Here is a 15489-nt window from a genome sequence, read left to right on the forward strand (position 1 = left end):
AATAAACATCAAATTCCTAAAATCTGTATAAGGTTTGTTTTTTCATTTAAAGTAAGATAAATTTGATAAATTGTATAAATTTTGAGCCTTTCATCTAATATATATGTACATAAAGTTACAATCAAGGAAAGCGTTGTAACATGGCACAATTAAGAAATTGCTATTTGGCAACTTAATTATTTGCTAATTACAAAAGTTACACCATCCTTCCATCAAAGATTTAAGGAGGGAGTGATCAAAATATTCCATGTTGATAATGTAAGTGATGAACTATGGTTTTTTTTTAGTTTGATGACCAAAACAAAAATATGTTAATAGTTGGGTAATCAATTATGTAGTTTATCCAATTGTTTCTTTTTTACTTTTTTTAAGGTTAAAATGTGTTATTAGTCCTTATAGTTATCTAAAATTTAAGATTTAATCCCTATACTTTAAAAATTAAAAATTCAATCCTCCTATATTTCTAATTTAAAAATATTGTAGTCTAATTATTGTCATCGTTAGTAATTTTAGTCAAAATTTGTCAACTGAACATGCTTATTTTTTATTAATAATATGCTACGTCATATGAAGGCAGGCTAATCAATATGTCAAAATGAAAAAATTTGATAAAAAATGCTAATAATATTAATGATCAATTTGATATTTTTGAATTAGAAACCTGTTTTTAAATTTATACATAAACTACACCCAAAGCTACTAAACTATTAGTAACTTTACATTTTGGTCACTTAACTTCAGAAAGTTATAGAATTGTCATTGAACTATTTAAAAGTTTTCATTTAAGTCACTGAACTATTCAAAAGTTTTATTCAAGTCCTTAGACTATCAAGTTCTTTTTTTAAGTTTGGCTAGTGAGCTCCAAGTAACAATTCGACAATGTATACAATGTATTAATTAATACTTGTCAATGAGTAGAAGAACATATCTTAGATCCAAGTTGATTCGACGATTAGTGTAAGAGATTGGAGAAAAAAATTGTTTGGATTTTGATTCATAGATTCGTAACATTCAAAGTTGCTTAATGAAAAAAATTAAATTGTAGAAGAGAAGGGGAATGAGAGTTTGCGATTGGTGCAGACGATGCAAATAGAAAATGCCATATAACACAATTTTAACAACCCAGCGACTTAAAAACTTTCAAATAGTTTAGTCATCATTTTGTAAAATTTTGAAGTTGAGTAGCCAAAATGTAAACTTAATAATAGTTTAGTAACATTGGGTGCAGTTTATCCTTAATTTTTTAAGAACATGGACTAAATCACATATTTTATCAAAGTACAAGGACTAACAAATATTTTAACCTTTCTTTTTATTTCCAAAACCCTAAACCCTATGCCAAAAGTAAAGAACTTGAAAGAACTGAAAGCTTAGACAGAGACGGAAAACAGAGAGGAGGGTCAACAATGGCTTTGTATCTTAGACGAGCAATCAAATTAACGAACACAATAAGAACAACCACCATAATACTTAGAAGTTCAAATACCCAAACCCGCAACATCTCTCACTTTCTCCTTTCCCATAACCAATTAACTCCCCGTTCCCAAAACCTCACTCCTTTCTGTTCATTTGATTTTCTTAGAGATTCTCGCCGCGGTTTCGCCAAAGGAAAAAAATCAAGTATTTTTCTATCTCCATCTTTCTGATTTTCTGCTGGGATTTCGTTGTTTTCTTTCATCTTTTCGTGGATTGTGTTAATGGGTTGCTTGTTGTTTTGCTAAAATGAGCTTATATATGTATATAAATTAGAATGAATTGGATTCTTATGAAAACTAAAAGAAATGGGTTATTTCGTAGTGATTTTTCCTTAATTTTGCATTGTCACAGAGGATGATTCTGGTGGGAGTACAATGGAACTTGCTCCTGATATTGGGCCTTCTGTTAAAGCAAGTGCTGCATCACAGATGGATGCAGCAATAGTTGCCTTATCGCGGGAGCTAGCCAAATTGAGAACAGGAAGGGCATCTGCAGGTATTCACTATTCATCGACTTCCTGTGCATTTTTTTTAAATTTTATTGTATTTGTAGTATAATGGTTTGAAGTTAAAACAATTTTGTTGTGTTTGTACAGGAATGCTTGATCATATTATCGTTGAAACTGATGGCGTAAAGATGCAACTGAACCATTTAGCTGTTGTTTCTGTTATTGATTCAAAAACCTTATCGGTGAATCCATATGATCCCAATGTAAGAGTCCCAAGTCTCATCTATACCGGATTACAATAATTTGGTTTAGGGTTTGACACTTTGAGGTTTAGGGTATGTCAAATTACAATAATTTACAATCCGCGTTAGAGAAAACGCTGACGGGTTTTTTTTGCAGACTCTCAAAGCATTAGAGAGTGCCATCATTTCATCTCCGTTAGGCTTAAATCCAAAGGTGGATGGACAACGGTTGATCGCACCTATTCCACCGTATGTTTATGCTGAATACTTTCCATTTGGTTTTATCCGCAATGAGTGTTTCCTATGTTTTTTTCATGATTTGTTGTTATATATCCGTTGTCCATTTTGCTTTATGGTCCCTCAACTGATTTAGTCATTCTTTGTTTTGTCATGACCAGATTAACAAAAGAGCATATGCAGGTGAGTTTAGGATTGTCATGCCCTTTTTTTTTTCACTTATTTTGTACTTTCATCTATATGCTATTTGCTGCTAAGATATTCTTACATCTACCAGGCTATGTGCAAAGTTGTTGCCAAGTCTTCCGAAGATGTTAAACAAAGCATAAGAAGGGCTCGACAAAAGGTATTGAGTAATCTCTGATTTTTCTTTTATCGGTAAATTTAATGCAAAGAAAGTAATTATGAGTTCTAACTAGTGGATGAAACTTTTAAAAATGAAATGTCCAGTTTTGAATGCGAAATCTCTTCTTATGGAAGAAGGTTCTCCTAGCTATGGTCTAGATGTTCGTACTATGGTGATTTTGCATGTATTGCCTGCACTACTTTTTAGTGGATGATCTTTTATAGCATGCTTAAAATATCAATTTTCATTTTAATTTTTAATGTTATACATGGCAAGTGCTACTAAGTAAATATTTTGCTTGCTTTACAGGCATTGGATACAATAAAGAAAGCGGGTTCTAGTTTTCCCAAGGATGAGGCTAAGAGATTCGAGAAAGAAGTGAGCTTGTTTCATTGCAGTTGAATAACGTGATTGAAGTTGTGGATTAATTAGACTGACAATCTACTGATGTTTGAAAATTGTCTCCAGATTGATGAGTTGACTAAAAAGTTCGTCAAGTCCGCCGATGAATTGTGCAAGGCAAAGGAGAAGGAGATCACTCAAGGCTGAGAAGCAATGTTGTGGTGCTCATACAATCCAACAAAATTTCTTTGCATTGAAAGCTTAGGTGCCTAGTTCAAACTAGTTTTCGACTTGATATATATGGTAACATTTACTGTCAGACTTTCATTGATTCAATGGTGAAAGTAAAATTTTATGCTTTTGCCATAAGGTTCAGCTGATGAGTTTTTGGGGCAAACATGAATGACTTTTCATGCACTCTTTCGTCCAAATTCATGGACTATATTGAATGTATTTTAAGCATATAAATTTTAAAAAGATGCAATGAGTTACAACTTTTGAATCCCATGTATTATTATGTTTTTGTTTGTTTGGAAAGAATTAAAGAATATGATTTAGGGATTAATTTTGTTATACATGCACAAGAATCTATGTAGTATAAAAGGAGAATTTACCTTGTGGTATGTATAATTTACAAGAATGTTAAATGTTTTGGTATATGAGATATTGATTGAGTAATTGACAAAAGGAGAATATGATCATTGACAATAGTTAAAGTATCAAACATGGTCATCGATGCCTTTGGGCATCGAATGTGATGCTTCTCACTTGGGATCACAGACGGACTAAGTAAGGGGTAAGGGGTGTTACAATGTCTGTTGTTACCTGCTTGGACTGAGGAGATTAATGCTTACTTGTGATTGACACACTCGTATTCATGATTAGAATCAGAGAAATTGAGAGGTTGGACCTTAGTCGACCATATCTAATCGGCTCACAAATCATGGTTTTTGGGTCAAGACGAGAGACTGGGATTAGTCATAACCGGTATACAATCAACTCATAGAGTTGAAGTGAACTAAATATTTTACTTGATTTGAACCATTCCAAATATTCCGGTATACAATCAATTGGTCGTTCTGATTTAAGGGTGGGGTTATAGGGAGAAATGGGCTTTGTATTAAAAAAAAATTATTTTGTGCATCGTACTGTTAAAAGAAAACTAGTTTCATAAAATAGGTCAAACTGTGATTTAGTTCTTTTATTATGTTTAAATTTCAAATTTAGTCCCTATATTTTAATTTAATTCATCGGCTCCAGCATGGATTTTTCTTAAAGCATCCCTTTCAATACACAAAAAAGTGTTAGAATTATGAGCTGCAAAGAATTCTTTTAAGAAAAATCTAAACATTTTACTAATAATAATTAATTACACGTAATTTCAAATTTGAGAACTAAACTTTGTCTATATGAACTATATCTGAAATTTAAGCGTGACCGAAACCATAATTTCATCGAATCCCTTGTGTTTCGGCCTGTTAATTAGGGCGTTCACCGCCCCAAGTATGGCTTGAATTCGAATTACTTTAGTGGGCTATTGTAAGGGTTTTACCCTCTTTTTATAATTCACCAAAAAAAAAACATAACATCACCTGGAAAGTAAAGTATTCTCAACATTATGTTGGACATAATTGAATTAAAAAATGTTTATTTGGGCCTCGAATAAAAAAAAATTGTTTGAACCAGACATCTTTTGAATCTTTGTTTAAACCGGTCCACATGCTAGACGGGCTTGGAAGTACACGAACCGGAAAAAGAAATGGAAACCCTAAAGGAAGTATAAGGATGCGGCTATAAAACCATCAGATTTAGGGTTTTTGCTGGTCTGCGAAGCTCATAGCCACTCTTTTCTTCAAGCGGGTGAGAGAGAAGAAAATCTTAAGAGGCCGAAGATGCCAGCTGGTCACGGTCTACGTTCTCGAACAAGGGATTTGTTCGCCAGACCCTTTAGAAAGAAGGGTTACATTCCCTTGTCTACTTACCTCAGGACCTACAAGATCGGCGACTACGTCGACGTCAAGGTAAACGGTGCCGTTCACAAGGGTATGCCCCACAAGTTCTACCATGGTCGTACTGGTCGAGTTTGGAATGTCACAAAACGTGCCATCGGTGTCGAAGTCAACAAGCAGGTATAAAAATGGCTTTTTCTTTCTTTTCATTAAGAAATGAAGGTCTTTTAGTTCTGGGTTTTTGTTTAATGAGGTTTTGGTGAATGGTGTTCTTGGGTTTTCGATCTTCACTTTGCTTGATGTATTATTTGAGTTATTTTCTGTCTGGCTGAGAATCTCTGTTTTGTTTACTGTTTTCAAATGGAATCTAAGTCATGCTTCTGAAAATCCAATTAGATTTGTTTCTCAACTTGTATTTTACTGTTTTGTTATATGTACTTGTGGCTTCCATTGTTAATATCTTACGTTCTTTTATTGTAAGGTTAGATTTGCTTGCTTATATGGTAGGAATCAGTATAATTGCACTGACCTATCTTATTGTAGCAGTATAGCATTTGTTTAAATTCAGGATATATCAGGGTAGCTGTCAGGCTAATATAATCGAAATTCACTCTTTCAATAAAGATTACTTGCAAATTTCCATCATTGTTTTAATGAATGGGCTTTGATGTAATGCTTAGTGCCTATATTAACTGGACTCGGGGATGAGTGTTGAATATGGTATGTGTTTGGCACAGTTATATGAATGATTTGTATGTTGTAGATTGGAAATTTATGTGCTTTGTATTGGTATATTTGTGGACTGCAGGTGGGAAACAGGATTATCAGGAAGAGGATTCATGTACGTGTTGAGCATGTACAGCCTTCGAGGTGCGCTGAGGAATTCAAGCTCAGGAAGGTGAAGAATGATCAACTCAAGGCAGAGGCTAAAGCAAAGGGTGAGGTCATTAGCACAAAGAGGCAGCCAGAAGGGCCTAGACCTGGTTTCATGGTGGATGGTGCTACACTTGAAACTGTTACGCCCATCCCATACGATGTCGTTAATGATCTCAAGGGTGGTTACTAAATCTACTCTGTTTTTTGTTTGCGGTATTGTTTTGGTTTTCCTTTTTTTTTTTTTTGGCAAAACATCAATGGTGAACTGAATTAAACATTTGGAAGTGCTGTTTTCTTTAGTATATTTTGAAGAGGTACTGAATCTTCAGAGATTTTAATGTTATGATATCATTTTAGAGATTATGGATATGCCTATGATAAAGTGTAGTATTTGTTTATACATTGTGTTTAATATTATCATTTTGTCATAGTCCAATTTAAAACCTTACTACTTTCATAATTTTTCATAAAAATTATTTACACTTGTATATCACATAATTTATATTGTTTTGAACTTTAATGTCATTATAGGTTCTCATCATATTACAATGCTTAGAACTATTTATAGCTTTTCCTCAACCTTTAAATAGAAGGATAATGTGCTTCAGCGCAATGGAACTCCCGTCCTCTTGTATTGGCTTGTCGATACTAATTGAGTTAAGATTCATTCGGCAATTTAAATTTATTCTTCTTTCATTTTTCAGCTTTGCATATTCTACACTTTTTAAGCTAGATAATTCATAACCATTACATTACATTTGCATTTCAATACCTTTCTCAATATTATTTCAGCTCCTTAAAATACACACATTATTTGATTAATGATATAGACTTAACTTCTTTCATTCTTATTACTATTTCCATAAGAAAAATAAAATAAAATAAGAGTTTGAAATTAATATTAAAATCAAGAACTTTTATGGGTAAAAATTATAGGTTAGGGGTTTATTTAATCATAAAAATAGTTTAAGGGTTTGTTTAAATAAAGTATGATAGTTTAAGGGCTTTTTTAGCATATCAACCAAAATTATTTTTTAATCACTTTTTTTCATTTCTAGGACCATTGGAAGATACAAATATCCATATTTAATTACATACTATATCTATGCCAGTTAAAATGAGGTTTATTCCAATTCGGATTTAAAGATTAAAACCCAGCTAAAATCAGCCCTGACTCAATTTACAAATTATTCAATTTAATCCCTTAATCAATCATAAATGTTTTAATTTGACCGTAAAATCAATCTAAAAATTGATATAATCCTAGTATTTCGATTTGGTCCAAAATTCTATCTAAAAACTCATTTTCGGTAAATTTAAAGGCTAAAAACACTATAATTGAGATTTGATTTTGGTGATTTTTTAAAGAATTAGGATCAAAATTGATAGATTTTATAAATACCAAATAGCTAAATTTGTTATTGTGATAATATCACTTTGGTTCTCGACATTCAATTTTTAGTCAAATTATTTTTTTAATAGAAAAGCTAATTGAATTGTTAAAATTTTAATAGCACTAATGTTACAACCCACGTAACATTTTATGTGTACTTCATTCTCAACCTGGATAACTGTTTTAATTTTTTTTAAAATTTATTGAAATTTATAATAATTTTTATAAAATAGATGTGAATTATGATGTGAATTTCGATAAAATTTTAATAATTTAGTGAAGTATTTCAACTAGAAATTTACTTCAGTTGACAATTGAGGACCAAAGTGATTTAAAACAGAAATTAGAGCCAAAGTGAAAATAATAAAAGTTAGGGGTTAAATTGAAGATTATGCCAAAAACTCTGTTTCTCTTTCTTAATATAAAGAGATCCGACTAGAAAGAGGAAGGGAAACCCAACCAAAGCCACCCTGTCCCTCCGCCACCACACTCCCACCGTCGCAACCACCATTTTCAGCACCCACCGAACCGTCGCTGCGGGTCCCCAAGGAAAATCCGTACAATTTATATGTATATTTTTTAAACTGATTACCACTACTAATTTTTGTCCTGCAACATTTTTTATATAAAATTTCTCTTTATAAACAGTCTTTCCTTTCTAACTTCCTCTGTAAAACCCTAATTATTATTATTAGATTGCTTCTTCCCCCTTTTATTTCTTTCTCTCAAAAGTCCCAATTTTTTTGTTCATTCTTTTCAAAACCCTAAATTCTGTTTCAAGATCTGGTGTTAGCTTTCCTTGTTATATCTTCGAGATTAAATTTAGAGGTTTTTTAGGGTTTGCTTTAATTGGAAAAGAGAGGACGATTTTAGGTCAAGTCTGGTGGGTTTTTGGCTCAAGTAAATGGCGGATCCGCCTGGACCCTGCCCTGATAGGATTGCTAATCATTTCAAGGACATTTCTTGTTCTGCTGCTGCTTTTAGTGTGGGATTGGATTTGATAGGTTTACAAAGAGGTGACCGTTGCGAACTGTGACAAACAAAGGAAGCCGGAGAAGTAAAGCATGCTGAGCGTGCTACGGGTGCACCTCCCTTCTGATATACCAATTGTTGGCTGCGAGCTCTCGCCTTACGTGCTTTTACGCCGACCAGACAAGACCGTTACTACTGATGATGTGCCTGAGTCCGCCCCTCTTGATGGTCACTTCTTGAGGTACAAGTGGTAAGTGTTTTTAAATCCATCAAAGTAATTTTTTTTTTGCTGTTTTGTTGATTTCTTAGCTCATTTGATTTGCATTTTTAGTTAATATGTGAACTTTTGAAATTAATAGTTAAAGTTCTCTCTTTCTTTTTTTTGGCATTAATATTTAATTTTTTGTGGTTTTTGTATTTCAATTACGTGTCATGTTGGCCAATTGAATTTTGAGCTTTTTTTTTTGGGGGGGGGTGTCATATCATTTTATTGTTCTTTTAGTAAATATGTGGATGCTTTCTGTTGGTTTTAAGTGTTTGCAGTAAGAAAAATTCTCAGGTTTTGTGTTTTATCAGATTGTGGGTTTGGGTTAGTTTCTTGGGTGTGGTATTATTTGATTGTTTTTGTAAATAAGTATACATACACATAAGGGGATGCGTGGAATTGAGTTTTATAAGTTCCTTCCCCCTTTTGAATTTTGAGTTATTGTCTTTTGTTATTACCCTATGTGCTAGGTTTATTATGTGATTGCTTTTGATTTATTGCCATCCGCTTTTTGTTACTCCATGTGCTAGGTTTATCATGTGATTGCTTTTGATGTGTTGCAATATGTCTTTTGTTACACTATGTGCTAGATTTATCAGTATGTTTAATGATGTCTTTTTTGCAATTTTTAGAAGGCCTAAGAAGTTTATTGATTCTGGTTATGCTGTTGAGTTTTGCAACATTTTGTTTGGGTTCACTTGGATTTAGTTTACACCGCTTCTTTAGTTGCAAGAGTCGAAGTGTTTTCAAATCTTTTTTGTTATTTGCTGACCTGACTCTATGAGTTAGGATGTCCATCCTGCCACCTTGCTTTATTGTTATTATTAGAGACTTATTAATAGGTGATAGAAAGTTGTAGTTGTTTCAATATCATTTCTTTTATTACAAAAGGACCTTAAAACTTTCTTCTTTGGTTTTGACATCAGTTAGTTTTTTCAATATAAGAAAAGATGATTACTAAATATGAAGCTGAATTGTTGGATTACTCAGTCCTTGAAGGGCATTTATATCTATTCATGTTAAAGAGAAAAGTCTTTAACTGCTATGGGTTACTATCTCTGTGAAGGACTAATATATGCTTTGGATGCCTTATAGTTTTACTGAACTTTGAGATAGGAGATACTATGCATTGTTATTTTAGATTTCTCTGGATTTTCATATTGGAGAAGAGATATTTATCTGTATCATGTTCCTTAAGTTGATCTTTCATTAGATTGTGTTCTGTTTGTGGGATTAGGTTGAAAGTTATGTAGCATGTTGATAGTTTGAAAATTTATATATTATCTGTCTAATAGGTGTTGCTCTTTTCTTGGGGATGTTTTGCAGGTATCGCATACAAAGTGATAGGAAAGTTGCTGTCTGTAGTGTACATCCCTCTGAGCAAGCCACGCTGCAGTGCCTAGGTTGCGTGAAGGCAAAGATACCTGTTGCTAAAAGTTACCATTGTTCTCCAAAGTGCTTTTCAGATGCATGGCAGCATCATCGAGTCCTTCATGACCGTGCTGCAAGTGCTGTAAATGAAAATGGAAATGAAGAGGAAGAGATATTTGGCCGTTTCAATAGCACTGGGTCTGGAGTTATTAGTGCTAGTTTAACCGGTTCAGCATCAAGCACTAGCTTGACAAATGGTTCAACACCTCTGTATCCTACTGCGGTTACCCAAAGGAGTGGTGGTGAAACCTGGTTTGAAGTTGGATGCTCTAAAACATATACCCCAACTACAGATGATATCGGTCATGTTCTCAAGTTTGAGTGTGTTGTCATTGATGCAGAAACGAAACTACCTGTGGGACAGCCCAATACTCTTTTGACATCTCGTGTTATTCCAGCACCTTCCCCTAGTCCTCGGCGCTTGATCTCAGTAGGCGGAGCTGATATGATGGGACAACTAGATTCAGATGGTCGCCTTTCATCCTCTGGAACTTTTACTGTTCTCTCATACAACATTTTGTCCGACTCATATGCCAGCAGCGAGTTATACAGTTATTGCCCTTCGTGGGCTCTTTCTTGGCCATATCGCAGACAAAACCTGTTGCGGGAAATCGTTGGTTATCGTGCAGACATTGTTTGTCTTCAAGAGGTGATACTTCAGTATTGTTTGATGATAGTTTTATCAGAACTGTTTTGAACTGAAACACATCTTTGAAGTTTAGTGCTTGGAAAAAACTTTGTTTCATATTTACCATTAAATTTTGGGTGGAAACATCTAACATGGTGCAGTTTCATTGTCTTAATTTAGATGGTGTTTTATACTCAACTATTTTTGTTAACAAAGGATACAGTTTTTAGAAAAAAACAAAGAGATTGTAGTTAAATGAGAAGGAATATTCTGGATGTTGGAATTTCTTATTGATAGATACACTCATATTTAGCAAGAAGTCATCTACAGTCTTTGGGCATCCAGGTGAATATAGAGTGTGCCTCAATATGAATTATTGTCATCTTTTCAGGTGCAATGTGACCATTTTGATGAATTTTTTGCTCCTGAGCTGGACAAACATGGATATCAAGCTTTATACAAGAGGAAGACAAATGAGGTTGCTTAAGAACTCCTTGATTCTCATCTCACTAATTTAGTGATATTACTCTTCTGTTTGTAGTTGAGATCGTTTATGATGCAGGTTTACAGTGGAAATATCCATACAATTGACGGCTGTGCTACATTTTTCCGTAGAGATAGATTTTCCCATGTCAAAAAATATGAGGTTCGGAAGTATTTGTAATGTGGTATATGGGTTTTTACATGTGTTTTTGTGCTAAAGCAAGTGATGTCTTTTGCAGGTTGAATTTAATAAGGCTGCTCAATCCTTGACTGAGGTTGCAGTTCAAACTACTCAGAAGAAAGTTGCTTTAAATCGATTGGTTAAGGTAATAAATATTTATAGCTAACTTGGATATATCCATTCTCATATGTTGTATATTCCTCTAATGATATCTTGTAAATTCTTCTTTGTCTACAGGATAATGTTGCACTTATTGTGGTTTTAGAAGCAAAGTTTACTAATCAAGGAGCTGACAATCCTGGGAAGCGTCAGCTTCTTTGTGTGGTAAGAATTATTACTTTATTCTTCTAGGCTAAATTTTCCTTGCTTTCTCCAGTACTGTCTGTACTGTGCATGATTTCACTTTCATGCCTTACTTATGATCAGAACATGATACCATATTGATAGTGGTGATTGTTATCTTGTTATCAGTTTTAGCGGGCCATTGGCAAGTTGAACATGATTTAATCATGTTGCAGCTATTTTGCTCTAAGATAAAGGATGTTGGGGTTCTTTATTGTACTTTTGAATCCATTTAGTTTCCTGGTTCCATCCTATATCATCTAAAAAGGATTTAATTAGCAAGTTTAGCACAGCCTGTTGAACATGTTGCAAGAGGAGCAGCATTTTCTGAGTCTAAAGTAGCCTGTCTGGTTTTATAGAACTGAAATTACCTAACTTGTTTCCATGTTATCCCGTCAATTGGTTTGATTAGCAGGTTAGTTCAACTTCATCACTTCATATAGACCGTATAAAGGTGTAAATAATTCTGTGCACTGCATCTGGCGGGCTGTGATGCCAAAAACAGTTGTAATGCACTGAAATTGGCTAATTAGTATCTTTATTTGAATAATAGGATGTTTGATCTTTCACTTGATTGATATAATTGGCTTGTGCATAATAGTTACTCTAACAATTAAATGTATCAGTATCCTATGAAACTTTCCATACTTTATTATTACTGAATCTGAACACAATTAGATTGATTCAACTATTGTAAGATCTCTTTCTCTCATATTTGGTTTGTATTTTGGTTCTTTTCGTCCTATCTTCATGCTCCTTTGAACGTCTATTTTTCTCAAACGTGGCATTGAAATGTTTTAATATATTAATCCCTTCTGGAAGTCGGGCTACTATTCTGTACATTCATGAAAGTAAACTGATCTAAGTTACTACATTTACTTGTTTATTTATATCTTTTTGCAACCTTTTTATTTTTGTAATTTCCAACTGCATCATGTAACTGTTCCCACTGTTCCTGGTTTTGGAATACAGGCAAACACACATGTAAATGTTCAACAAGAGCTAAAGGATGTCAAAATCTGGCAGGTTCTGATTTTTCTTCATGTATATAATTATTTATGCATGCACGTTTCCATAATCCAAATAATTGCTCACTCTGTTTTTCTAATGTTAAATCAGGTGCATACTCTCTTAAAGGGGTTGGAGAAAATAGCTGCAAGTGCAGACATTCCAATGTTGGTGTGTGGGGATTTTAATTCTGTTCCTGGAAGGTAACTCTGCTATTCTTTACATTATATTAGATTATTTAGCGCTTCAGATCAGTTACACAATGCTAGATCAGTAGATGTTTATTGCTTCAGAACAGTCGCAGAATGTTAGATTGTTTACTGCATCAGATCCATCTTATTCACATTAGACTTTTGCTGAATTAAATGTAGTGTTGAATTTTGTCCAGTGCTCCCCATTCACTTCTTGCTATGGGAAAGGTTGATCCACTGCATCCGGATTTATTGGTCGATCCACTTGCAATTTTGCGTCCTCACAGCAAGTTGACTCATCAGTTGCCACTGGTAAACTTTCTTACATTAATGAACTGCTTTAAGCAGTCTCTTATGTTTTTACCCTATCATCCATTTAACAATGTTTTAATGGGGTTTTAAGAAAACAGTGGAGACAGTCTTTAGTTGAAATGGGGCTGGGGTTCGATAGATAATTCCGGGGTTATGTTTGACTAAGGTAGGTTTTCAAATAGGTTAGTGCTTACTCAGCCTTCCTAAGAGGAATTGGTCTTGGTTTGGAACAACAAAGAAGAAGGATGGACCCAGCAACTAATGAACCTTTATTCACAAATTGCACAAGAGATTTTATCGGCACCCTAGATTACATATTTTACACTGGTAAGTTAATTCCTGAATGCCTTTCTCTTAGATGTTTGATGTTGCTGTTAGTAATTTCAGTTGCTTATGAGTATTTGGCTTCTACTTTCAGCGGACTCTTTAACGGTGGAGTCATTATTGGAACTCTTGGACGAAGATAGCTTACGGAAAGACACAGCCCTTCCTTCCCCGGAGTGGTCCTCTGATCATATAGCTTTGTTAGCTGAATTTCGATGTGTGCCAAGGACTAGACACTGACACTATTAGGTATGCTGTTACCACCCTTGATTTGTTAAATGGGACACAACAATATGCAGCTGTGCTGGTCTCTATTCTTGCCTTTCAACATCTCCTAAAGGATTTGTTTGCATAATAACAAGCTGCTGCATGTTGTTTAGGTCTCGGTGATGACCAAGAAAATGGCGGAGAGAAGCCGATGGTTACACAGATAAGTTATATACATTTGTGTGAAATGGTAGTCATGCTCCCTGTGTTTTAAGGTATCTCTACAAGGGATCTCATTGCTGTGATCATATGTTACATTACACCTCTGTTTCATAGAGAAAATCATTATGGCCCCTTTTTTTTCTCGTTTCTTTTTCTTTGTTTTTCCAATAGAAATGTCCACTCAGTGTCCTCTGTACTTTAAAGATCTCTGCAAAAGAAAAAAAAAAAAAAAGAAGCAAGCTGTTCTCCATTCTTCTTAAGTTCCAATTTTCATTTTGGTCTCCAAGGAATAATATTCTTTATTTATTGCTTTATATGTTATCTCTTTTTTACATTATTTGTGAGAAAATTTGATGGAAAAGAGTTTCAGAAAATCTCCATATCAAGTTTCTTCTGGGAATGTTAATCCAAATACTGAGCTTATTTGCACAAGAATACCAAGAGGGACTACTTAAGGAACGGAAGAACACCCCACATAAGGTCCTACAACACTATCCAGGGTTTTTACTCTTTTTTTTCCCTTTTTGAAGCACAAAAAAAAAAAACAATTGAAAGAAAGAACCATTATTGGTTCTAATTATTCAAAAATTAAATAGATTCTTGTATATTTTTCTTATACAGAATAAATTATTTATTATGGTTTTTTTTTTTTTTGCTGAGCTACTATAATATGTGAAAAATGTAATCTATAATATATAAAAGCACTGACTTTTTAGGAAAATTGAGAATATCTTCTATTTTTGGGTAATTAGGCAAATATATCAGATTTTGAAATGTATTAAGGGTTTTAGGTCGTTTTTGTCAAAATTCATGAAAATAGGCCATTTTTAGAAAGAGAAAATGAAAACGCTTTTTTGCTAGATGCAGTTTTGTAACAGCCAAGTGTGTTCCTCGCAATGCGATTTTTAAAATCGCAACCCAAAATAACTCTAGATCATAACTTTAAACTTAACACTTGTGAATTTTGGGACAAAACTTTAGAAGCTCGAGAATGTTAGGATAAAATTGATACATCCCATCGAAACTTTTCAGAAAAATGTTTTTTTGAAGAGTTCTTTTATTGGTCATGTCTAATTTTTTCCTTCATTTTGAAGCTATGTTTTGTATCCTGTGGCAAAGGTTTCCATATGATATATTTGATGTCAAAGGCGACATGGATGTCAAGGCGATGTTTGATAGGCATTGCCTTAGTGAGAAACACTAGAGTTATATATTAATTTTGTTGATGTTGAGGAAAATGGTCAGGGTTTGACAACAGTTGTAAAAACTAGTATTGTACTTAATGCTCATATTCATGGTCTCGATGAAGTAATGGTAGGTGAATCAATATAATTTGAAGACGGTACCGTCAAAACTATTTTTTATTTTGAGAAACGAGGATCAACTTTAAAAACGAAAACGGAGTCACCACTAATCATTTTATTTAGGTGTGATTGGATTACCTTAGAAAACACTTTGTTGTATTTAAAATATTGATTTTGGCCTACGAAATTATAGAAAACGGGTTCAGGAGTCGGTTACGTACGAGGAAGGATTAGCACCCTCGCAACGCCCAAAATTGGTACCAATTGATTAATTAATGTCCTAACGTTGAAAATTTGAAAAAATGTTAAA

General features: G+C 33.8%; 3 protein-coding genes across 4 annotated transcripts; all 3 read left to right on the plus strand.

The window, feature by feature from the left end:
* The first annotated feature begins 1334 nt into the window (after positions 1–1334).
* On the plus strand, positions 1335–3593 carry LOC107921070 (ribosome-recycling factor). Its single transcript, XM_016850922.2, has 8 exons — positions 1335–1620; positions 1828–1971; positions 2072–2187; positions 2324–2415; positions 2565–2586; positions 2681–2749; positions 3059–3127; positions 3218–3593. The coding sequence occupies exons 1-8, from the start codon at positions 1407–1409 to the stop codon at positions 3296–3298; spliced, it is 807 nt and encodes a 268-aa protein (XP_016706411.2). The 5' UTR covers positions 1335–1406; the 3' UTR covers positions 3299–3593.
* A 1121-nt stretch (positions 3594–4714) lies between these two features.
* LOC107922438 (60S ribosomal protein L21-1) lies at positions 4715–6314 on the plus strand. Its single transcript, XM_016852479.2, has 2 exons — positions 4715–5220; positions 5849–6314. Exons 1-2 carry the CDS (start codon positions 4984–4986, stop codon positions 6104–6106), a joined length of 495 nt encoding a protein of 164 aa, XP_016707968.1. The 5' UTR covers positions 4715–4983; the 3' UTR covers positions 6107–6314.
* A 1433-nt stretch (positions 6315–7747) lies between these two features.
* Positions 7748–14189, plus strand: LOC107922222 (carbon catabolite repressor protein 4 homolog 1). Of its 2 annotated transcripts, XM_016852135.2 has the most exons (12): positions 7748–8531; positions 9873–10626; positions 10997–11083; positions 11168–11251; positions 11328–11414; positions 11507–11593; positions 12584–12637; positions 12731–12822; positions 13008–13122; positions 13305–13449; positions 13541–13695; positions 13827–14189. In XM_016852135.2, exons 1-11 carry the CDS (start codon positions 8374–8376, stop codon positions 13684–13686), a joined length of 1809 nt encoding a protein of 602 aa, XP_016707624.2. In that variant the 5' UTR covers positions 7748–8373; the 3' UTR covers positions 13687–13695; positions 13827–14189. The 2 variants fall into 2 exon arrangements, with proteins under 2 accessions (XP_016707624.2, XP_040970314.1); XM_041114380.1 differs by lacking the exons at positions 13541–13695; positions 13827–14189 and having other exon boundaries at positions 12991–13122.
* The last annotated feature ends 1300 nt before the right edge of the window (positions 14190–15489 follow it).

This window comes from Gossypium hirsutum, chromosome A01, assembly GCF_007990345.1.
Source record: "Gossypium hirsutum isolate 1008001.06 chromosome A01, Gossypium_hirsutum_v2.1, whole genome shotgun sequence".
NCBI classification, from domain to species: Eukaryota; Viridiplantae; Streptophyta; class Magnoliopsida; order Malvales; family Malvaceae; genus Gossypium; species Gossypium hirsutum.